This window comes from Sinocyclocheilus grahami, unplaced genomic scaffold (genome assembly GCF_001515645.1).
Source record: "Sinocyclocheilus grahami isolate Dianchi unplaced genomic scaffold, SAMN03320097.WGS_v1.1 scaffold121.1, whole genome shotgun sequence".
NCBI classification, from domain to species: domain Eukaryota; kingdom Metazoa; phylum Chordata; class Actinopteri; order Cypriniformes; family Cyprinidae; genus Sinocyclocheilus; species Sinocyclocheilus grahami.
The window spans coordinates 230,314-254,866 of record NW_015505300.1 but is presented as its reverse complement, the minus strand read 5'-3'; the positions used below and the strand labels follow the sequence as shown (position 1 = coordinate 254,866).

Sequence of the window (24,553 nt, the reverse complement as noted above, 5' to 3'; positions counted from 1 at the left end):
AGACGCACTGTCCAGTGCTCTTGTGGCCACCCACATGCCTCGGCCGATTTCTCAAAGAGGTCGAGGAAAGCCTCTGTATCGTCCTGTGGTCCCATTTTGTTCAAGGGCAGATGAGAGGGGCCGACGGTGGTCCTTGATGTCGGCCCTCCTGCCCGACCCTCCTGGTCCACCCAGCTCTGGAACAGCTCCCAGTCCTCCTGTTGCGCCTGCATCAGCGCGTGGAAACGACGCTCCTGATCATCCCGCATCTCCAGCAACGCCTGATGCTGCTCTTGGTGGAGGCCGGCGCGCGATTGGATCACCGCAAACGGCGAACTTGGCGGTGACTGCATGATGGCAGCGGCCGGACTTCTTCCTCCCGGGTTTCAGCACCAGTGTAATGAGGTTCTTACAAACATACTGTATGTTGGTTCAGTAGTCACTCTTGACCGATTCGGTGAGTTCATTCATTGAATTCATCAGACTGAATCAAACCGATAACGCCTGTTTCTCCTGAGTTGTAGTGCTCTGAGCTGATTTTACCATATTTCTATCATGACAACTCTCGGGAAATTTAAGCATGGTAATGGATATGACAATGTTATTGTATTTGGTCTTGGCGGAATAGATCTGCTATGCTGCTGAATTGTTGCTGCTGTTGGTTATTGCTGTTGTTGTAGATTATTTCTGCTGCTGCAAAGCAAGTACAGGAACTTGCTACTGGCAGTACATATGCTGATATGGTGCTGTGAGTACTTAAGACATACTGCTGCTGCACAAATAGCATATAATAACCCGTAGCAGATCTATACAGGTGCAGCTGGGGAAGGTGGAGGGTTTCAGAGGAACTCTGAAATCGCGCTGCATGCTCTAGTGAAAGTTAACCAGCCATATAAATGTAAAGCAGCAAGCTCATTGGCTGCATATGCATTATGCAATATGAACCAATCAGCTTGTGTCGAGTAGTCTAACACTGTGCATATCATCAGTTTGCAGTAAGGAGCCGGACCCATCAGCCTGTGCCATCTAGAGTTTCATGACAGAACTTGGAATTTAAATCAATTCTGTGAATTTTGAAAATTTTGGAATGAAAAAACATTAAAAATCCCCAACACCGTTTACATCAGAACTCTTAAGAGCCTTGTTAATCTGCAAATGAGAAAATTTAGTGATAAACCAAGGTCACAAAAGGCATTTTAAACTGACCAATTTGTATTTTTTTCTATAACCACCACTTCAAAGAAAAATAGCATTTTGTTTTCTCATTGCAGTGGCTAGTTTAGAGGATGAAATGGATACAGTGCATCTAAACCTGACAAGAGAATATGGTGGAGAGGAGGAAGAAAAAGATGAGGGGGTGTGTCAGGCTTTAGAGCCACTAAATCCCATTGTTAATTTCAGTTTTCTATGGTGCTTATGTTCTTATGAAAACAATACAATTTCCTCTGGTGGCATTAACCTCCCTCGTCCTCCCTCTGCATCAGCTCTGTCCTTGGTACTGAAAAGTCAAAATCTGATATAGTTTGTAAGGTTTGCAAATGAAAGCTTGCTTTTTCATGGATGTAAACTGACATTGACATTTGCAAATTAGGGCGTGAGATTCACTTGGGAATGTGTGCGGGCATCTCTTAAAAGGCTTGGTTTTACAAATTAGCTTGACATTGGCCAAGTCACACCCTTTTGTTTTTCACTAGCAGTGTTATTTCTTGAGAAATTTTGATATTAAATGCTTTTATGGAGCGTTTAACGTGTATAATAACACATAAGAATTTTTGCTCACCTGTATTGGTCTGGTATCTTATACCCTCTGAAGGGTATTATGACGCAGAAGATGCTGGTGTTAAGCAGCAGATGGTTACGCTCCCTCTGCATCAGCTCTGTCCTTGGTACTGAAAAGTCAAAATCTGATATAGTTTGTAAGGTTTGCAAATGAAAGCTTGCTTTTTCATGGATGTAAACTGACATTGACATTTGCAAATTAGGGCGTGAGATTCACTTGGGAATGTGTGCGGGCATCTCTTAAAAGGCTTGGTTTTACAAATTAGCTTGACATTGGCCAAGTCACACCGTTTTGTTTTTCACTAGCAGTGTTATTTCTTGAGAAATTTTGATATTAAATGCTTTTATGGAGCGTTTAACGTGTATAATAACACATAATAATTTTTGCTCACCTGTATTGGTCTGGTATCTTATACCCTCTGAAGGGTATTATGACGCAGAAGATGCTGGTGTTAAGCAGCAGATGGTTACGCTGTTTGTGACTGTGTTTTACAGTAGCAGATGCTGCTGGTACGAATGAAATTATTTACAGAGGAATAGAGGAGTGTGTTTCACTCTTTAATCCCTGAGAGATGGCACTGTGTTCCCGGTTCTATTGTTGTCCTGTCTGCCCTTGAGTTCATCTCACTGTGAAGCACTCCTGGCCATCAATACTGGCCCATCAGACTGGCACAGAGAGGGACTGATTGGTTTGGCAGTGTGAGAGAGCAGGAACCACAGTGCCAATGTGGGGCGGCTATCAGTTGCCACAGTGAACAGTCGGGGCTCAGGACATCTGCCAAGCTGGTTATCACAGACCTTAACACAGACCTATGCTGCACTCGTTGATTGTAATAGTGTGTGAGGTGGACAGGTTGTCATTAAATCCACTTAAATACTTAAATCCTCTCTGCATCAGCTATGTGTTTGGAATGTAACAGGTATATTTAGTTGTATGCTGCCCTCTGGTGGTGACAGAAACATATGAAGGGCTTTTCCTGTACTGATGTTGAGTGACCATTATTGGAAAAATTCAGATTTCTCCCCTTTTCGCAGGTGTGTGTTTGCCGTGCTTTGTGGATGTGGTTCCAGTTAAGAATGAGGATGGTTTAGTCATCATGTTCATCCTGAACTTTGAGCTGGTAGATCAACAGGACAGACCCCTCGACAGCTCACCGGGCAGAGAAATCAACCCAAAACACACCATCCCATGGCTCTCTAAAGGTATTGTTGTCCTGTCTGCCCTTGAGTTCATCTCACTGTGAAGCACTCCTGGCCATCAATACTGGCCCATCAGACTGGCACAGAGAGGGACTGATTGGTTTGGCAGTGTGAGAGAGCAGGAACCACAGTGCCAATGTGGGGCGGCTATCAGTTGCCACAGTGAACAGTCGGGGCTCAGGACATCTGCCAAGCTGGTTATCACAGACCTTAACACAGACCTATGCTGCACTCGTTGATTGTAATAGTGTGTGAGGTGGACAGGTTGTCATTAAATCCACTTAAATACTTAAATCCTCTCTGCATCAGCTATGTGTTTGGAATGTAACAGGTATATTTAGTTGTATGCTGCCCTCTGGTGGTGACAGAAACATATGAAGGGCTTTTCCTGTACTGATGTTGAGTGACCATTATTGGAAAAATTCAGATTTCTCCCCTTTTCGCAGGTGTGTGTTTGCCTTGCTTTGTGGATGTGGTTCCAGTTAAGAATGAGGATGGTTTAGTCATCATGTTCATCCTGAACTTTGAGCTGGCAGATCAACAGGACAGACCCCTCGACAGCTCACCGGGCAGAGAAATCAACCCAAAACACACCATCCCATGGCTCTCTAAAGGTACTGAGATGGGACAGATCTGATTCATTATGTTACATTATTTTGAATGTTACATTATTTTGTCCGTCTGTCTGTCTGTCGGTCAGCTTAAAATGCTATGTGTTTATCAATTCAGAATGACTGGCTCTTAAGTATTTAAGTTAAAGGTGCAATAGGTGATTGTCTTCAGAATCATTTTTTGTTACGCTGGTTGAAAGTCTCTTCACATCCCGATAGCAATCATTAAGTTAAGTGGTCTAAATGTATTTATCTGTATTTATATATTCTGTGGAAGGCGTAGGACCAAGAAATGTTCGTCCAATTAAAACACTCGTTCCGAGCATTTTAATTGGTTTTCCTACCTGCCTGTCAACGTATGTATCTGCATACCTCTGCGCACCCGGTTCGCGCAGACAGGATATGTCATCAGCACGTTCACGCACACTGTGCAGACAGAGCGAGAATGGCAGACAAACATCAACAACCCGATCTTCCTTCCTGGTATTGTAGTACTTTTAAAGTTTTCTCACCGGTGAATGACACATGATGTAGCCCATGATGTAGGTTCCGTCCTCGCGATTCAGATAACCAGCTCGTTAGAAGTGAGCTACGTGCATGAACTGTGTTCCGATCGATATGATCCCTACACAGTATTCATTGCTCCTTACTCCCTGAGCAGGGAAATCCGTTGAAGTTTACTTCACTTCGGAACATGGGCTAGAATTGGGAACCGCTGATGTAGCCTATTGTTATGTTGTGTCTGGTATTCTAGTCTGAGCGTATGCGTTCAGGAGCGTGGCTTTGGACGGTGATTGCAGGGAGGGTGGGACGTTCGCTTTCAGTGCTATCAGGCTAAAGTTAGCACTTTCCAAGATCTCCTACTGCACCTTTAAGCAATTTATTTAAACAATGGGTTGGTTACTTGTCCTGAGATGAACACCATTTTTTCCCCCTGTTAAACACAATTTTATACACATTGTTGAATGCTTTTCTTTAGAGATCCACCAAATAGTGGTATTTATTGATAGACTCATTTTTGAAGAAACAATTGATGTGAATAAGGTGTAAAAATAGCATAAATATTGCCACAATCCATTTTATGCTTTTAGAGTCAATCATTCACTAGCAAAGCATCTATAACTTCATAAAATAATAGAATATTTATATGCTGCTTGTAAAACATTTTATGATGCCAGAATACACACCTATTTTTAAATGAGCTTCTTATGAAGGTGCTTTCAGTCTACGTTATAGTTATGGCATTTATGGGACTCCAATTCATGAGCTGCCATCACTGTGTTTGAGTAACATAATGTAATAATGATCTGACAAAATACTTAAATTCCTTACTCTTGGATATTTCCTCAGCAAGAAGACACCGTCTCAGGTTGCCTCTGCCTTTGCTGCGTTCCCTGAGTGGCAGTAAACAGTCTCTGCATGAAGATGCTGAAAAAGGCTACGTGCAGCCGATGCCCCATATGGGCCATGAGTCAGTAGCCCTGGACAAACTGCTCTCCCTGCCTGAGCGTTCTGCATTCGGAGGATCTCAGCTGTTTATGTGGGAAGATAAGGCTCAAAATGAGCCTGAAATTGAGCCACAGCCATCAGAAGTGTCCCCTCCCCTGCCTCAGGGCTTCTCGCAGTCCTCCCCTCGTCTGCACAACCTCACCTCAGAGGCATCTCCGTCCAGCTGCAGCATGGCACACAGCCACTCCTGCGAGAGCCTGTGTGGCATGCAGCCCTCACCCTCCACCAATGACTTCAACTGGGACTGGAAACTGCCCGTCAGACCCAGTAGCACAGGTAATGATTCATCCAGTTGGCCAACTAGGTATTCTAAATTGTGTTGCAAAGAAAGAGTGATAAGAGAAAAGCACCAAGATGAATGACAGTCCAGTAAACAGTTTAATGGTCATTTATAAAAAATATGACCACTGAACAGTTGCAACTGACCAGTCAGAATGAAGTATTCCAGAGAGACGTGTGACAATTGAAACTAAACACAGGCAAAGTAATAGATTAGATTAATTCTATTTTTGCTTTATCCTCTTCCAGGTGCCATGCACCGCAAAGCTAGCTTGCACAATGCTACTTCCGACTCCGATCTCATTCGGCTCCGGACCTCAGTTCAGGGCCCTCGAATATCACACAACTTAATGGATATGAAACCGGATCCCTTAATCGCTGTTCCACCTGGTGAGATTGACATCATTGCCCCGGGCAAACTGATAGACCGGACCCATAATGTGACCGAAAAAGTCACTCAGGTGAGGTTGAAACACTTTTCTGAGCAAAAAGCTTTGTGACTTATTAACAAAGTGTTTATTTTTTTAATTGAGAAAGTGGCTCAATGACAGAACTGTTCCATAAATAAATTACACAGCGTTCTATTTTTTTACGATTACAAAAAGGTTTAAAAGTTAAATTTTTTGGGTTGGTCTGTGTCAGCGGTCTAACAGCACTTGTCAATGTCAAAATGATTGAGATTGCCAATCAAGTCAAAGTAGGCTGGGTTTACTTTTTACAGAGGCAGAGCGCAAATTCCAACATGAAGCGTCAGTTTAACGTTGAAAGAGAGCGAAACAAGATGGAAGTTGCAAATCATTTAATATTAGCCAACTGTTTTACGATAGAAATGTTAAATGCCCAACAGTTATCCAGTGATTTAAACTTCTCAACTTTTCTCAAATATGGCCATTTTAAGAGAGAGGATGAAAGTCACGTGTGTTAATTGCATGCGTCTGTGTGTCTCTTTCTCTCTCTACAAACAATGATAGGAGCCGTACTGAGGGCTCCTGTAAGCATGAGTCAATAATGAGACCCAAGCCGCTTAGGCTGAGGACTACATAACATAACCATCTCCATTTACAACGATGAGTAGGTTGTATTCAGCAGATAAAATCTTTGCCTGCAGGACAGGGCGTCGAAGTTATAAAAACTTTTGAAGGTAGATGGCGACGACCAACCGGCGGCCGAATAAATATGACCAATGGAAATCTCGCTGGACCAAGCCCAGGAGGATGCCATTCCTCTGGTGGAGTGGGCCCTCACACCTATAGGACACTGCAAGCCCGAGGCGTAAGCCAGGGCTAAAGCATCCACTATCCAGCGAGATGATCTTTGCTTCATACCCGGCAGCCCATTTAGAATGGCCTCCGAAGCATATAAAGAGCTGCTCTCAGTGCCTAAACAGGCCAGAGTGCACAATATACACTCTAAGAGCTCGGACCTGGCAGAGTGGATTAGGACCCTGCTCACCTTCTGAATTGGAGAACAATAGAATGGCGATGACTTGTGCTCTGAATGGAGTGGAGAGCAATTTCAGCACATAGCCGTGTCTTGGTTTGAGGACAACTCTACAGTCGTTAGTAGGCCTGTCGCAATAATCAATATATCGACTTATCGCGCAATATATGTACATGACCTCAATAATTTTTGGTGACGCAATATATCGCCCATTATATTTACTTAAAAATTAATGTCTCCATGTTTTATACATTCCACTTGTGCTTGTGTCTTTTGCAGCTTATTGTACATAACGTGGTGTAGTCATGAGGTGCTAGTTCAAATAAAAAAAAATGCTTCTACAAAAAAAAGTTTAATCTGCGGAAATGGTCTTGTTTAGGGATCTGTGCCTTTGTGCATATGGACATCTGACTGCTGAGTAGTGATTGTGTTTTTCAGCAATACAGTGCACCCTTAATTTACAGGGAAAAGAAGGTCCAGGAAAAATATGTAGATGGAAAAAACTCCATACAAGTTCTTTGTGCATTTTTCTTTTTTTCTACTTGCTACTTTGCATTTTTTGTTAGAAAATGTTCATTTACTATTTATTCAGGTTTTTTAAGGTATCTAATATTTTGATACTTAATTCCCATTATTTAAATATTCTTAAAAATTAAAAGTTTGTTGTCATTTGGAAGTGTGTAGGCCTTCTTGCATTATTATACTGTTACATTATGATAATATATTCAGTGGCATAAAATGATCTTTAAAATGACAATAATATCGCTTATCGCAATTATTTCTGGGGCAATATATCGCACAACAAAAAGTTGTTATCGTGACAGGCCTAGTCGTTAGGCCCAAACTCAAGACAGGAAGCACTGACTGACAGTGCTTGCAGGTCACCCACTTGCTTGACCGACGCTAAAGCCAGAAAGGAGGGCAGTCTTAAGCGACAAGTCGGCCGACTGGAGCGGCTCAAAGGGAGGGCCCCGTAGAGCCCTGAGGACTATAGATATGTCCCAAGTTGGCACAGTATGAGGGCGAGGCGGATTCAAACTCCAATCTCCCCTCAGAAACTTAACGACTAGGTCGTTTCTGCCGATTGACTGGCCAGCCATGAGAGAATGATTCACTGCAATGGCTGCCACATATACTTTGAGTGTGGAAGAGGTGCACCCCTTATCCAGCAGCTCTTGTAGAAAAGTTAACACATAGGACACGAGAGGACGGGTCCTTGTTCCGCACTGCACACCAGACAGCATCTCGCTGTTTTGAAAAGTAAATTGGGCAGTGAAAGTTGTCTTCTGATGCAAAGAGGTCCACCTCTGCCCTGCCGAAGACAGACCAGATCATTTGAACCATTTGGGGATGTAGTCTCCATTCTCCTGGAGCCACATTGCCCCTGGACAGCATGACTGCCCTTTTGTTCAGTCTGCCCAGCACATAAACTGCTCTCAGTGAAAGGAGTTTGCATTGTGCCCATAAAAGGAGTCGTCGAGCCAACCTGTAAAGGGAGTGTGAACTGCAACCGCCTTGGTGATTGATAAAGGCTACCGCCGTCATGTTGTCCAAACAAATCAGGACGTGGTGACCCCTTAAGGCCGGCAGCAAGGATTTCAGAGCTAGAAAAACCGCCATCTCGAGGCAGTTGATGTGTAAGCGTTGCTCCAGGCTTGACCAGGAGCCGAATACCGGTCTGCCCTCGTACAGAGCTCCCCAACCCGAGATGGAGGCATCTGTCGTGACCACCTTCCTTCTGGAGGTCAGTCATAACAGGACGCCTGATTTAAACAGGCAAGGATTTTTCCAAGGGGCAACAGCTCTGATGCAGCAGTGGGTTACCCTGAGATGAAAACTTCCCAGGCGCCAAGCGTGGGACGGGACATGGGCTTTGAGCCAATACTGGAGGGGCCACACATGAAGCAGGCCCAGAGGAATCATAGAGGAATTGGGCAACATGAGGCCGAGCATCCTCTGGAAAGCCCTGAGGGGATGTCAAGTCAAATCACCTTTATTTATATAGCGCTTTTAACCATACAGATTGTGTCAAAGCAGCTTTACAGTATGAACTCAGTGATGTCATCGTCCAGCTCAGTTCAGTTTCGTAAACTGAAGTGAAGGGATGTGAAGTCCCCACTTTGAATGACGCCGTTAGATGAACTACCTCAGTCCTGCTGAACAGGGTTTATTCAGCGGCTGGCCAGGCTGGCTCAACACTCGGGTTCTTTGCCGGAACATGCCCACTCTTCTGCATCTGAAGTCATCCACGACAGCTTCTTCCTCAGACCCGCCGAAGGAAATCAAGCCACTCACAGCCAATGAGGGGCTCTGATCCTCACATGTGAAGTACACAGGCAAGTCGAGGCATTGCGGGGAGAGTGAAAACACATGGGACCTGTGCCGGCGTAAGTTGAGCCCGGTGTTTGAGCCCCTTGCTCCACTGTTTCTTTCTGCTAGGGGAGGGAGGAAATGGGAGAGTAGACCAGAGAGGACCGAAGGCGATCCAAGAGTGGAGAAGAGCGAGATTCATGCTCTCGCAGTGAAAACATTCTGTCCTTGTGAGAGCAGCTTCGGTGTGGGTGCTGCCCAGACAGGCGATGCACTCACTGTGCCCATCTACATCGTGCAGGGAGCCACACTCATGAATCAGTATCAAAGCTATTTTATCAATAAAAGCGGTGGGGCAGCGATGATAAGTGTCACCTAAGATTTTTTTTTTTTAAAGAAATTAATTTTATTCAGCAAGGATGCTTTAAAAGTAACATGGTTTCCAAAAAAATAAGCAGCACAACTGTTTTCAACATTGATAATCATAATAAGCAAATTAGCATATTAGAATGGTTTCTGAAGTATTATGACACTGGAGTAATAGCTACTGAAAATTCAACTTTGCCATCACAGGACATTTTAAGATATATTAACAGTTATTTTAAATTGTCATAATATTTCCATAATATTTCTAAATAATACTGTTTTACTGCATTTTTTCAAATAAATGCAGTCTTGGTGAGATTTCTTTCAAAAACAAAAAATCTTACAGACTCCAAACTTTTGAATATATTTATGCACATATGTTATAACCACTTCTGTCAATTAGCCAAGCTGACACGCTTATCTGTAAGAATGAAAAATATCAGCTGCTTAATTAGTCTGACTGATATATAGGCCTGTCACTACATAGGACATTGTTATTTCACCCTCCCTGGTATGATGTAGTAGATGATACAGTGGTTTTTAGCAGTTTTTTATCCAGTTGGTGGCAGTAAAAACAGCTTTTATGTAATACATATGCATGTAGCACTGTACATATAGGTGGGATTTTAAACTGTGGTCTCAGGGCATTCTCCAAAGCAATGTAAAAAACTGTAGTTAATGCACATGCAATTAATTCGTACAGTCTTTTATAACTATCCCATAGGAATATCTCATACCTGGGGTTAATGCAGCATCCTGTTCAGGGTCATATAGATGACCATTCCTGTTTGAAGGGCATTCCAACAGAGTGCAGAGGGAATGAGGTCATGCCAAAGGTCACATGGCACATGCCGCGAGGTGTCCTTCCATTTTCAGCTGAGTTATCTGGATGCCCCATGACAGAAAGATCTATATCTCCACAAATGAGTAGCCATTAGCACTCATGTGGATGTGTGTTCAGAGATGCTTAGTCATTTGTCACTGTTTAGACCAGTGCCCTGTTGACATAATCCATAGTTTCACATTTTTAGGTTTAGATTTTAATATAAGTGAAGTTTGTACATCCATGATATATCTAAAAAATGTTAAAAATAAACAAAATAAAAAATTTTTTTATTGTATTTATTTATTTATTTTTCAGTGTGTATACTCTAATAATCAAGTCTTACAGACAGTGTATATATACTATAATATACACTATCGTTCGAAAGTTTGGGGTCAATAAGATTTCAATAGTTTTTTACTCAGAAAGACACATTAAATTGATCAAAGTAAGTTGATAACAATAAGAAATGTTTAAGAATGAAGTGATGTGATTATGTGACAGAAGACTGGAGTAATGGCTTGTTACATATATATATACAATATATTACAATAGAAAACAATTATTTTAAATCACCTTTATTGCCAAGTACCACGGTTTTACATGTACAAGGTCAATCATGTTGGCGTAGTGGTGTTTAACAATAACAGTAAAATACAAGAAATAATAATATTAATAAGATAAACATTGTAAAAAGAGAGAAAGTCATGAAAATAAGCAACAAAAAAAATTATATATATATATATATATAGCTATGAAACATAAATATAAAAATATAGGAAAAATAAAATTGTAATAATATTTCACAATATTGCTGTTTTCATTGCATTTTTGAGCAATAGGCCTAAATGCAGCCTTGGTGAGCATAAGAGACTTCTTTCAAAAACATAAAATCTTAAAACATAAAAATTACCCCAAACTTGTGAACAGCAGTGTATTTATATTTATTTGTTTTTTACTTGAATACTTTTTTTGTTTCTTGTAAGGAAGTTGATTTCACAGAGTTGTGTTTGTGCACAGGTGACTTGCAGCTGCAGTAGTTGTGAATTGCTGATGTCTGTGCAAGGGGAACTTCTCACTCTCCTTAACAGGGACTGATGTGTTATTTTGGTCATTATAATGCTGTAGGGAAATAGAGGGATACCTCGTCCCCTTCCTCTACCTCTGTCTGTCCCCTCACAGAAGTGGCATCATTCTGGTGTTCCTCTCCAGTGCCCCAACCCACTTAAAGTGTCATTTGATCATTAATCACATTGGCACACTCACAGGAGGCACGAGCTCTTGCCTGACCTGATGGAACAACCACCCTAAGCAATAAGCTCTTTCCATCAGAAACCCTTCATTATTTCTCTGTTGTTGTATGTGTGGGTGGGTGTGGGTGGTGGGTCTTAGAATTATTGGGTAGGATGACAAAAACAGTTTGTTTAGTTAATGAATAATGCAGTATGGAAATGTTATTGTGAAGATCAAGTTTTATTTGATTGTAGACTAAAATCAGGAGAGATTGGCCTGCAGTCTTTTGCGTGCACACATTTCTGAGTGCCTTCCACCCACTGACAATGTGCTGACGTTGTTACAGTCTCCAGCCTCTGTATAATGCTTAAATATTACCATGTCAATGCTAAGCCATATGGCTGATCCTGAATTAATGTTGATAGACATGCATTCTGAGATCATGCAAACAGAGAATAGCTAATGAAGCCGCTGAGCCAACTCGGTGAAGTTGTGGCTAAATGGGCCCATTGAGCAATGGTGGTCTAGCTGGAGACCTTTTCACAGGATGTGTTTTTGCATTCATAAATATCTGGACAGAGCAAAATAGAATGGAGCAACATTTTAGCTTGACACACAGTGTCTTAACGCAGCGTTCATGAAGGGAGATAGTGAAAATAGTGAATGTTGTAAGAACCATTAGAAAACAATTTAATGTTTCACATTGCTGTTCAAAAAAGTGTGGAGTCACTTTTAAATTGTTCTTTTTAACTTTCCATTTATGAAAGAATTCTGAAAGTTGTTTCTCCACAAAAATATTACGCCACACAACTGTTTTCAACATTGATACAAAATGGGGAAATCTGTATATTAAAATGATTTCTGAAGGATTATGTTACACTGAAGACTGGAGTAATGGTTGCTGATTCAGCTTTACCATCACAGGAATAGGTTAGGTTTTAAAGTACATTGCAATAGAAAACATTTATTTTCTATTGTAACCCCAAACTTGAAAGATAGTGTGCTGTATTTACTGTAAAATAAATTTTCATTGTCAAATTGAAAGGCAGAAATGCAGCGTATTTAAAGCACATTCTATTTTTATCTCAGGCTCTTGACATATCCCTAACCAGGTGGACAATGGCAGATGATTACATGCTGCATTGATCAGCTTGTGTCGGATGCACACTGAGTTTGTGCAGTGATCAGTAACTAGCTCTGAAATGTTCTAAGAGAGGATTTCGTTTTTAGAACTCTCCCACCTTGATACTCAAAAAAAAAAAAAAAGCAGAGTATGTTTCCGTTACTCATAAGTGTTAGTTTTCTCCATGCGTTACTGCTGTGGAACCCAGACAGGTAAAAGCATTTCCTGTCAGAAATGCATTACTGAACACTTTTTTTTGGCTGAATCAGTTCAAATGGTGAAATGGTGTCCCAGATGTATAAACACTGAGGTTATATGGCTGCTCTCATCTTTTTCAAGTTTTTAGGCCTATACTTACCAAAACAACAGCTGGGGCCAGGCTGCTTGCAGAAATTACAAATGTTTTGATGGTACTTCCATTGCTGGTAGAATTTTTTTTTTTATTATTGTAGATACTGCTATCAATTGTCCTTCTGTCTTGACTATAAACTAGATTTAAGAAATTTTTCATATATAATTGTGGATATCTGTACTTGATACAAATGACCTTAACATTTGAAGCATTCAGAGCAAATACACTGTCAGTAAACAGGAGGATCAACACAGGTAAATGTCATTAACTCCAACAGACTTTATTGGTAGAACCAGAAAACAAACAGTAAAGCAGGTGAGTGATTGTTCAGAATGCAGTAGTCCAACCAACTTGATAAGTCTTAACTTCCTTGTATTACAGGTGAGGAGGGGATCAGCGCCAGATCTCAAAAGATGGAAGCAGATGACAGAGAGAGATTCGTAGCAGGTAAATAGCATGGGTAGGTATCCAGTTAAGTTGATGCACAGTAGTGGACAACATAGGAGTAGTATTATCTCAGTGTAAGAAATCTTAGTCACAAACCACACTGGTGAAAGCAGTCCCATGCAAAGAAGAGACCAGACGATGCGTGCGTGTTTGGTGCTGGCTTATAAAGACCAACTGATGAGGCTAATGGTAGACGGGTGAGGTGATTGTGGAATGTGAGCCAGGAGGGATTCTGGGACCATGGTGGAGCAGTTAGTTCAGCAGGCCATAACGGAGCAGATGGGAGAGCAGGGAGCCCGGGCAGGGCTGTCAAGATCGATGACCACCAGGGCGGAGCAGGTGGAGCTGGCAGGGCATGAGGTCCCTATGGTAGGCAGACTGTCTGGAATGCAAGCTGGTTCGAGTCCAATGGGAGGGCCAGCTGAGAGACCATGAAGGAACATGGAGTGGCCTCCGTGCCTACATAATGGAAAACAAGAACTTCGGGAACAACCATCTTGGCGATTACTCTTTCAGGAATAGATTTGGGACTTTTACTCACTGGAACGGATTCATGATTATGTTGATTGGGTATGGATTCTGGACAGGAGCACCACAGAGTGGAATTAATCTTCAGAGACATCCTGATGGACATGATAGGTGGATTCCCAAGTTTTGCCACCAGGTCTGCACTGTTTGAGATGGCCTTTCTCGCCTAAGGGAATATGGAAGCACTTGCTGTGATTTATATTGAAAGCCATCACAGCAGAGACGGTAGACGTGGGGCTTACGGTTTCATCCACAGGGCAGTTGGTAACCTCACCAAAAGTTCATAAATCAAGATAGTGCTTTAAAGAACACGTGGTAGCTGACACCGGTATCTGTTGATACAGATCATCTTCTAATCTGCACCAGAAGGTTATCTTCAGGGTATCATCACTCCATGGTACCCTATAGGAAAGATCGAGAAATTCCTAGACAATTCTCAATTGGACGGCCATATTGGGAAATGGAGAGGAGCAAATTCTCAGTGTTAGAGGATAGGATGTCTATGGTTGTTGTTGGAATGGGTCTGGTCTTCTGTTAGCAAACAGGAGGATCAACACGGGTAAATGTCATTAACTCAAACAGACTTTATTGGTAGAGCCAGAAGACAAGCAGGTGAGTGATTGTTCAGAATACAGTAGTCCAACCAACTTGATAAGTCTTAACTTCCTTGTATTACAGGTGAGGAGGGGATCAGCGCCAGATCTCAAAAGATGGAAGCAGATGACAGAGAGAGATTCGTAGCAGGTAAATAGCATAGGTAGGTATCCAGTTAAGTTGATGCACAGTAGTGAACAACAACAGTGAATAGTATTATCTCAGTGTAAAAAGTCTTAGTCACAAATCACACTGGTGAAAGCCATCCTATGCGAAGAGACCAGACAATGTGTGCATGTTTGGTGCTGGCTTATAAAGCAGACTGATGAGGCTAATGGTAGACAGGTGTGGTGATTGTGGAATGTGAGCAGGTGTGATCCAGGAGGGATTCTGGGAAATGTAGTGCGCAGAAGTGACAGGCATAGTGACTGGTGAGGTGACAGGTAAGTGACTGATGATCCTAGTGATCCTGACACTGTGACTGTAGGTACTTGGAAACTTGGGAAAAAGCTGAAACAACAAACAACAACAAATACATATTGTATTTTCATTGTTTTCGACTTACTGGTTATGACAGGCTATGAACTCGAATGCACCATCACAGAGCACACTGATAAGAAATGAGAGAGCAAATATAGCTTATGGGACATATAATTAAAAAAACAGAGCAAACATGTATTATGCCTCAGCATTATCTTATTTGAACTACGTTCCAGTCTCCGTTTCTGTACTGGAGAGATATTTATGCTTTTGTTAGTACTACTATCATCTTTTCACCACTAATGTGGATCTGAATGTTGATTTTTTTTATAAATGACCTAATGCACCTAATTATCAAATTGATAATTAATAAGTGTTTTTGCCCTCTGGGTGCTGTAATGTTAGCATCCTTTTGTGGTACTTGTTTTGCAGTCTCGGCTGAATGACACTGAACTGGATCCAGAAACTCCATTAGTTTGTAAAACTACATTAAAGGACTCTTGGCAATGGCAAATTACAAGCGTAATATAAAATTATAAAGGAATGAAGTAAAGTGCCAATTGTCACCCAGTTAGATACCGTGATGTATGTGCAAGGTTTGTCATTAGTCATCATGAAATGTGCCTTTAGCTATGAGTATCTCTAGCAAGGTCAGATCAAATTTGTGTGTCTGAACTGGTTTAGAACACTGACTATTCAGTGCCTTTAGACATGTTGTTCATCTTTAAATTATGTACATCTCCCAACAGTCTCGGAGAGTTTGTATTATTTTAACAGTAAACATGCAGTGAAAACTGTATGGGTGTTAAATAACTATATGATTAACCAGTTTTTAAATGGTTGTCAGCATGGAACATCTGTGCAAATGTTGGAGTTCTGGATGTCTTATTAAAAAGACATTAAAGGAATAGTTCACCCAAAATGAAAATTTGCTCACCCTTAGACCAACCAAGATGTAGATGAATTTATTTCTAAATTGGAACAGATTTGGAGAAATGTAGCATTGCATCACTTCCTTACAAATGGATCCTCTGCAGTGAATGGGTGCCGTCAGAATGAGAGTCCAAACAGCTGATAAAAAACATCACAATAATTCACAATTAATCCACATGACTCAAGTACAAGTTGATGTAATGCTAAATTTCTGCTAATCTATTCTGATGAAGAAAAAAATCATCTACATCTTAGAGGGCCTGAGGGTGAGTAAATTTTCAACAATTTTAAATTTTTGGGTGAACTATTCCTTTAAAGTATTAAATAAATTAGACACTTTTAGATAGAATTAGACATTGAAAGTTGAAAGAAGGCATTCACACAAAAGTCTGACATTGAAACACCAGCACTTTAAAATGTAAAATTCTGATGTGAATCAAAATTTACATACAGTATATTGAAAAGAATGCCAAATGCCCCATGGGAATAAATCAGCAGAGTGGATGGTAAATTCACAAAGACTGACATAATAAAAAGACTTGAACACCATTTCTTCACAAAGAACTGTTTGTGGGAGACTTGAAATTTGAATAATTTATCATTCCTTCAGAATAATGTATAATGACTTCAGGCATCTTCATTTTAATATACTGTTTATCTTCACAACAGCCTGCTCTTCTTTTCTGTCTTTACTCATAAACCCAAGCATGATGTGATGCATTGTTCTGGGAGCATGAGAAATTCCCACTGATATGGAGTATTGTTTGTTGTAATGGCATGATAACGTTATTTCTTAGTTTTGTCCAGGTTTAACATCTTTACAATCAGCTCAGTGACCTTAGTGTCCGTCACACTTAATTTAAGACCTTCAGAGAGAAAACATGTTGAGTCGCATTTAAACCAGCCTATTGTGGTAGTGAATTCAGAGAGGTCTTTTTACTTACTCACTTTAATGACAGGAGTTAGTCACCATCACATAGAAAACAGAGACATATAGTGCATTCTGTCTTGGAATAATATTGGCCTTTTCCTTTGATGTCTTTGTATTATTGTATAAATAGCTATTTTTACATTGTGTCTCATATGCAGGATCATTATTGGTTAAATCAAATGGCTCTCAGCCATTAGAGAGGAAGTGTGATCTTTGTTGACATGTGAAAGGTGGCTTTAACATGCATGATGCCAGTCATGGGCAAGTAATTATGCTGTCAGGGTTCATTTCGAGTAAACGCATGACCTACAGATCCATTGATTTCATAGCGAATGCTAACCAGCACACCCCAAAAAATAAGTGTATGGTTAGAGATGCATTTAGAAGGGTGTGGGTCTTTGTTTTTAATTGTTGTTTGACAGTGAGTGCTTAGGAATGTATTTTGGTAACACTTCACAATCAGATTCAGTTAGCTAATGCATTTGGTATCATGAACTTACAATGAACAATAACCTACCTTAATGAATGTTGCAAAAGTAATGTACATTTTTGCATACATTATACCCTTCAAACGTTTGGGGTAAGTATGATTTTTTTAAGACATTCACTTTTATTCAACAAGTACACCTTAAATTGATCATAAGTAGTGATTTTATAATGTTGCAAGATTTCGATTTCAGACAAATGTTGTTCTTTGGACCTTTCTATTCATCTAAGAATCCTGAAAAAAATCTTTAGTTTCCACGAAAATATTAAGCAGCACAGCTGTTTTCAACATGATTAATAATAAGAAATGTTTCTTGAGCAGCAAATTAGCATATCAGAATGATTTCTGAAGGATCATGTGACACTGAAGACTGGAGTAATGGTTGTTGAAAATTCAAAACTTAAATTCATATCATAAATGACATTTTAAAAACATTAAAATATCTTACCAAACTCAAAATTTAGAACAGTAGTGTATATTAATAAATTTTTAACACTTCAAGTTGTATAAATTAAGTTAATGTATTATGAATGAACATTAACAATGAACAATAGTATAGTAATATTAATATTAATCATCTATATATTATCAGTAACCTCGATTAATAAATGCTGTAAAAATGTTGTTTATTGTTAGTTCATGATACCTGATGTTAACAAACTGAAGGTTATTGTAAAGTGTTACCTATCTATTAATTGAGAATAAGTATACAGATCTGTACAGTATATGTAAGCAATGACACATGTTTGGTAGAAAGCGGTTATTAACGGCAGACACTGGCTTGGCTTTAATTTCAGGCATTTAATTTAAGTATGATTAAACCTAATGTGGGTGAAAATTATCATATGAGAAGTGAGTTAAGGTGAGGGTCTGTAACATGCCTGGGAGCTGAGTACATAGAGAAAAAAAAATGTTTAAGAGTGTTTGTGCTTATCAAGGGAACAGAGGATATCCATCAAGCCCTGCAGCTGGGCTACTGAGAGCGAGGAGGTGGATCAGACAGCCAGCTGCAAGTGGGACTTCCACAGAGAAGAGAGAGAGAGAGCGAGAAGAACACACAAACACAGTGTTTCTGAAAGGGAGGGAGGGAGAGATGGAGAGGGATACCACAGGCAGTTTACTCTCTTTAAAAGGCTAGCGTGCAAAAAGTGGAACAGCTGCCCTGACAGCGTGACGATGGATCCATGCTGCACCCGTTCAGACTCGTATGCTGTTTTCTGATGTTTGTATTAGAAACTAATGTGAAGATGGACAGTTTATTCATGTTGTGCTGATTTGCTTGGAGTGACTGAAACAGCTTGGAAAGGCACTGAGCAGCAGTACTTCAAAGCCTGGATGATTTGCTTTCCAATTTTAAAGGATGGAAAAAGTGAGCGAAATTTAAAGACCAATCAGACTTTTATTGGAAGCCATTTAAGAGATATATTCTGAAAGGGAAGCCTTCAGACTGATGAAACCGAAGCGATCCACCTCAGAGGATGACAGTGTTGGCTGTTCCTGTGAGCAGAAGGTGAGATGAACAGTGGAGTTTAGGCAGCTATCTGTATGGGGCAGAACTATGTCTTTTAGTGCCAGAGGCAGCATTCCTCAAGAGGGGGCAGAAGGGAGCAATGAGCGGAAAAACACACGGGTCAAGAGGGCTGTTCGGATCTCTAGTATTGTCGCACAAGAGGTGAGTTCACAAGGAAGGTACGCTTTGTTTTTACCACTTGATCTACACTGCTGTGCAAAGGTTTGGGGTCAGAATTAATTAATTAAAAAAAAAAAAATTTTACTTAAAAAAAAAAAATACTTTCAGCAAGAACACATTAAATTGATCGAAAAGTGATAGTAAAGACACTTATAGTAATACAGAAGATTTCTATTTCAAATAAATGCTGTTCTTTTTCCATTTATTTTAAAATCCTATTCATCAAAAATGATATTCATCAAAAAATCTTGAAAATAACTGTCACGTAGTTTTCAATGCATTATATTAAGAAATGATACTGAGCACCAAATCAGCATATTATAATGATTTCTGAAGAATCATGTGACACTGAAGGCTGCTGAAAATTCAGCTTTGCCATCACAGGAATAAGTTAAATTTTTAAGTATATTAAAACAGAAAACAGTTATTTTAAATTTTAATGACATTTCACAGTAATTTTTTTTACTATTATTCACTAAATACAATTATTTAGTACTATTTTTAATTTTATTAAAATAAATGCAGTCTTGGTGAACATGAGAGACTTCTTTCAAAATCATTACAAAAAAAATCTTGCTGACCCCAAACATTTAAACTGTAGTGTATGTATTTCACTTAGATATATAGGTAAACTCAGACTATAAATAGCTGATTTCTTTGGAATTTGGTAATGTTCTGTAAATTTAAAGTAAAAGGAAACATTGATTTTTAAATCATTCATAATCTAATGCTATCTATTGACTGGAGTGAAGTGAGATGGTGTAAGCGGCTGCTGCTCCTAGAATGGCGTCGTTTCAGAATTGATTGCATTGTCAGTGTAAGCATTATTTCAGGAATTACTGCAGGTATTCTGGGACAGTGTAAATAAAAGCATTCCCATTATTAGCGTTCTTACAAATTTGAAACTTGAAGGTTAACAAAATGTGAATGTTAACCTTTCAATATTCGCTGCAGTAAATTCATAGAAAGGAAAACAGGATTACAATTTTGCTTTCTTAAATGACTGAATTATTTCACATTATTATTTCCTTGAGCACTTGAGATAGTCAACATGAGGGTTAGTAAATGTATCTAGATTTTAATTTTGGGGTGAACTATCCCCTGTAAATGGTTACAGTAGAATGTGCCTGTTCCTGTGTTTAATGTGATGAAAACGCATGACACGAACTCTGGCACAAGACAGAAACACTGGCATTTGTCTCTGCCCAGAGCCTCATGTTGGCCATGTGTAAGATTGGTGTTGTGGTGTCAGAACTGGGCTCTGCTCACCATAGTCACAACAGTCCAGTCAAGCACCCCACATTCATCTCAACACAAGGATGCCCTTGACTGCCACACCACCATCTGTGAGGCACTGAGACCATTGCTATGGGCTGTAGTGCTTCCTTGATCGATGGTTGCAATTTCTGACTGCTTCCCTGTGAGATTAACTTCTATGTTTCAAATGACAGCTCTCTTCAGTTCAGTACATCTAAACCTTCTACATGTGATGTTTCTTCACAGTCAGATCAGGACGCTCTGGAGCTGAATATCGGCTGGTTGCTGTGTTAATTGATTTGAGGGAGATTATTATGAGCCCCAGTAATGGTCTTTTAATGGAGGGTCTTTTTCTTTCATGACATTGGTGGACAGCTGGTGCGTGGTAGGAGATCAGGAAAGTTTTCGCCTTGAAGTATGTATAAGCCTGAAACAACGCACAAGGGATGGGTATAGCATAGGCGAAAGTTCTGTTAACAAGAGAAAAGGTTAGAGAAAGATCAAGGTTTTATATATATATATATATATATATATATATATATATATATATATTATAGTGAGTATTAATTCAATATTTCACTGTGTACCCCCTATATTTTTTTTTTATTTGTTATTATGGGTTTTAAAAGGGTGATTGACATATACACTAATAAAATACTTACAAATCATTAACAAACTGTTAGTTTATAGTTAATTCATAGTTTATAAACTGTAGTTAAAGGGGTCATATGATGCTATTTTAAAGATCATTATTTTGTGTATTTGGTGTAACAGAATATGTTGACATACTTTAATGTTCAAAAAACACGTTATTTTTCAAATACTGTACAATATTGTAGGTCCTCTATGCCCCGCCTCTCTCAAACACGTTGTTTTCAACAAAGCCCCCTCCTTTGACAAGCTCAGTCTGCTCTGATTGGCCAGCTGACCCAGTACATTGTGATTGGCCGAACACCACAAGCACGCGTCGGAAATGTAACGCCCCTTACCATAATCGCAAGCTTTAGCTTTCAAAGTAAATATCAAGACAGTTAATAATGTCGTTAGTTTCTCCAGATCTCAACCCCATAGGAAATCTTTGGAGGGAGTTGAAAATCTGTGTTGCCCAGCGACAGCCCCAAAACATTACTGCTCTAGAGTAGATCTGCATGGAGGAATGGGCCAAAATACCAGCAACAGTGTGTGACAACCTTGTGAAGACTTACAGAAAACGTTTGACGTCTGTCATTGCCAACAAAGGGTATATAACAAAGTATTGAGATTAAATTTTGTTATTGACCAAATACTTGTTTTCCACCATAATTTGCAAATAAATTCTTTAAAAATCCTACAATGTGATTTTCTGGTTTTTTTTTCTCATTTTGTCTCTCATAGTTGAGGTATACCTATGATGAAAATTACAGGCCTCTCTCATCTTTTTAAGTGGGAGAACTTGCACAATTGGTGGCTGACTAAATACTTTTTTCCCCCACTGTATAAGCAGTAGGTTAATTAAGAAAGGAACATTTAAAAGATTAAATTAGTTATGAATAAATTATTTATAAATGAATAAAATATTGCTATAGTGTGAATCATATGTAATCAATAAAAAAGTAACTAATCTGATTACAAGTATTTTAAAATGCAATTTCATCTAATCACAAGTACTTAATTTTTGGAATCTGATTACGTAACTCAGATTACATGTAATCGGTTACTACCCAGCTCTACATATGAGCTAATTAAACAATAATAATTGTGTTAATTACAGTGATGAATGAAGAACTCACTATTTGTATAGAGTCTAATAATGTAATTACTACAGTTTATAAACTATGAATTAACTATAAACTAGTAGTTTGCAAATGATTTGTTACTTATAATTACTCCGAGTGATACTCACTTCATTCCATTTTTTCAATTATTTTTACCCTATATAATCAAATATGGAATAAATTAATAATACTGTATGCTAAATAGGGAAAGTCAAATCAGACTTACCCTACAAACTTATCCTGATCCTTCAGAAATGATACTAATATGCTGATTTGGTGCTCAAGAAAAGTTGTTTTTATTATTTCCAAATTCTTATCAAAAAACAAAACAAAACAAAAAACAGTTGTTGTTTAATGTTTTTAAGGAAACCGTGAAAAAAATTTTTTATAAAAAAAAACGCTTCTGAATGGTTGGGTACATTAAGCTTTAATGTAACTAATTTTATTTTATTTATTTTTTTCATTCTCAAGACCAGGACATCTTCATTGATGGTTTAAAGCTTGTTTTTAAAAATAATCATATATAATGTCATTGTAATTGTCCAAATGCAGATTTTCAGCAGCAGTTGCATAATTCATCTCATAATCTGAAAAGACCTCTCATTGTGAAGTATATTTCTCCTCAGGTGCTGTCTCTAGGTGCAGATGTCCTCCCTGAGTATAAGCTCCAGGCTCCCCGAATCCACAAATGGACCATTTTACACTACAGCCCCTTCAAGGCAGTCTGGGACTGGGTCATCTTGCTGCTGGTCATTTATACGGCAATCTTCACACCTTATTCGGCTGCATTCCTGCTCAGCGATGAGGAAGAGGCTGCCATGCAGCGCTGTGGCTACTCTTGCAGTCCACTCAACGTGGTGGACCTCATGGTGGATATCATGTTCGTAGTGGACATTGTGATTAACTTTCGCACAACCTACGTGAATAGCAATGATGAAGTGGTCAGCCAGCCCGGCCGAATAGCCATCCACTATTTTAAAGGCTGGTTCCTCATTGACATGGTGGCTGCCATTCCTTTCGACTTGCTCATTTATCGCTCTGTAGAAGATGTGAGTGAACTTATGGGTAATTTAGATTTTTAAAGGAATAGTTCACCCAGAAATGAAAATGTACTCACCCTCAGGTCATCTAAGGTGTGTAGTTTGTTTCTTCATCAAAACAGATTTTGACAAATTTTGCATTACATCACTTGCTCACCAATAGATCCTCTGCAGTGAATGGGTGCCATCAGAATGAGAACATCACAGACAGCAAACATCACAATAATGGGAGTCCAAGAGAGTCTTTGTTAAAAATCTATCAAAGCATTTTTAACTTCAAACTGTTGCTTCTGACTAAAATACCAGTCCTCTATCCATAATATTGCTTTCTTTATTGAAAAAGTTGTCTTGTCTGAATCATGCACAGATCAAGCACTGTTTAAAAGCAAAAACAGTTCTAAAAAAACATCAGTGGATTTTGATGTGAGAGGACAGCAGTGGATGCTTTTTTTTCCCACTGGAAGCGTTATGGATTATGGACTGGTATTTCGGTCAGAAGCAATGATTAAAATGTAAAATGCCTTGATTATGGAATTGTTTCTTACAAACACAGCTTTCTCTTCACAAGACATCAATTGATGGACTGGAGTCGTGTGGATTAGTGTGTTGCTTTTAATCAGCTGTTTGGACTCTCATTCTGACGGCACCCATTCATTCATTGGTGAGCAAGTGATGTATGCTAAATATCTTCAAATCTGTTCCAATGAAGAAATAAACTCATCTACATCTTGGATGTCCTGAGGGTGAGTACATTTTCATTTTTGGGTGAACAATTCTTTTTAATATGCTATTATAGCTTTTGCTAACCATCTCTTAACTTTTCAGTGCTCATTGTTTTCATGTATTGACAGACAACGACTCTGATTGGCCTACTGAAGACTGCTCGGCTGTTGCGATTAGTGCGTGTGGCACGTAAACTCGATCGCTACTCCGAGTATGGAGCCGCGGTGCTCTTTCTTCTTATGTGCACCTTTGCACTAATTGCCCACTGGCTGGCCTGCATCTGGTATGCTATTGGGAATGTGGAAAGGAGCGGCCCGTCTCGGATTGGTTGGCTTGATTCTTTGGGGGAACAGCTGGGGAAGCCGTATAATATCACAAATCCTTCATCGGGACCCTCTATTAAAGATAAATATGTCACTGCCCTGTACTTCACCTTCAGCAGCCTCACCAGTGTGGGCTTTGGAAATGTCTCCCCAAACACCAACTCTGAGAAGATCTTTACCATCTGTGTCATGCTCATTGGAGGTTAGTTTTTTTTCTTATGTCAGCAAAATTGATTTTTTCCAAATTGGGAACTGCAGTTGGGTGCTACTGTATGAAGTCCATTGAAAGTTAAAAAAAACCTTTATTATTATTATTAATAATAATAATAATAATAATAATAATAATAATAACCCTGATCAAG

The 24,553-nt window shown here is 39.5% G+C and overlaps 1 protein-coding gene across 2 annotated transcripts in view; it reads left to right on the top strand.

The window, feature by feature from the left end:
• Positions 1–24,553, top strand: part of kcnh2a (potassium voltage-gated channel, subfamily H (eag-related), member 2a) — a 45,698-nt gene that overhangs the window by 12,804 nt on the left and 8,341 nt on the right. For both annotated transcript variants that reach the window (XM_016278339.1, XM_016278340.1), the window contains exons 3-7: positions 3,405–3,572; positions 4,920–5,354; positions 5,607–5,818; positions 22,732–23,154; positions 23,997–24,393. In XM_016278339.1, the coding sequence (XP_016133825.1) occupies positions 3,405–3,572; positions 4,920–5,354; positions 5,607–5,818; positions 22,732–23,154; positions 23,997–24,393 (1,635 nt within the window). The remainder of the gene's footprint in view (positions 1–3,404; positions 3,573–4,919; positions 5,355–5,606; positions 5,819–22,731; positions 23,155–23,996; positions 24,394–24,553) is intronic.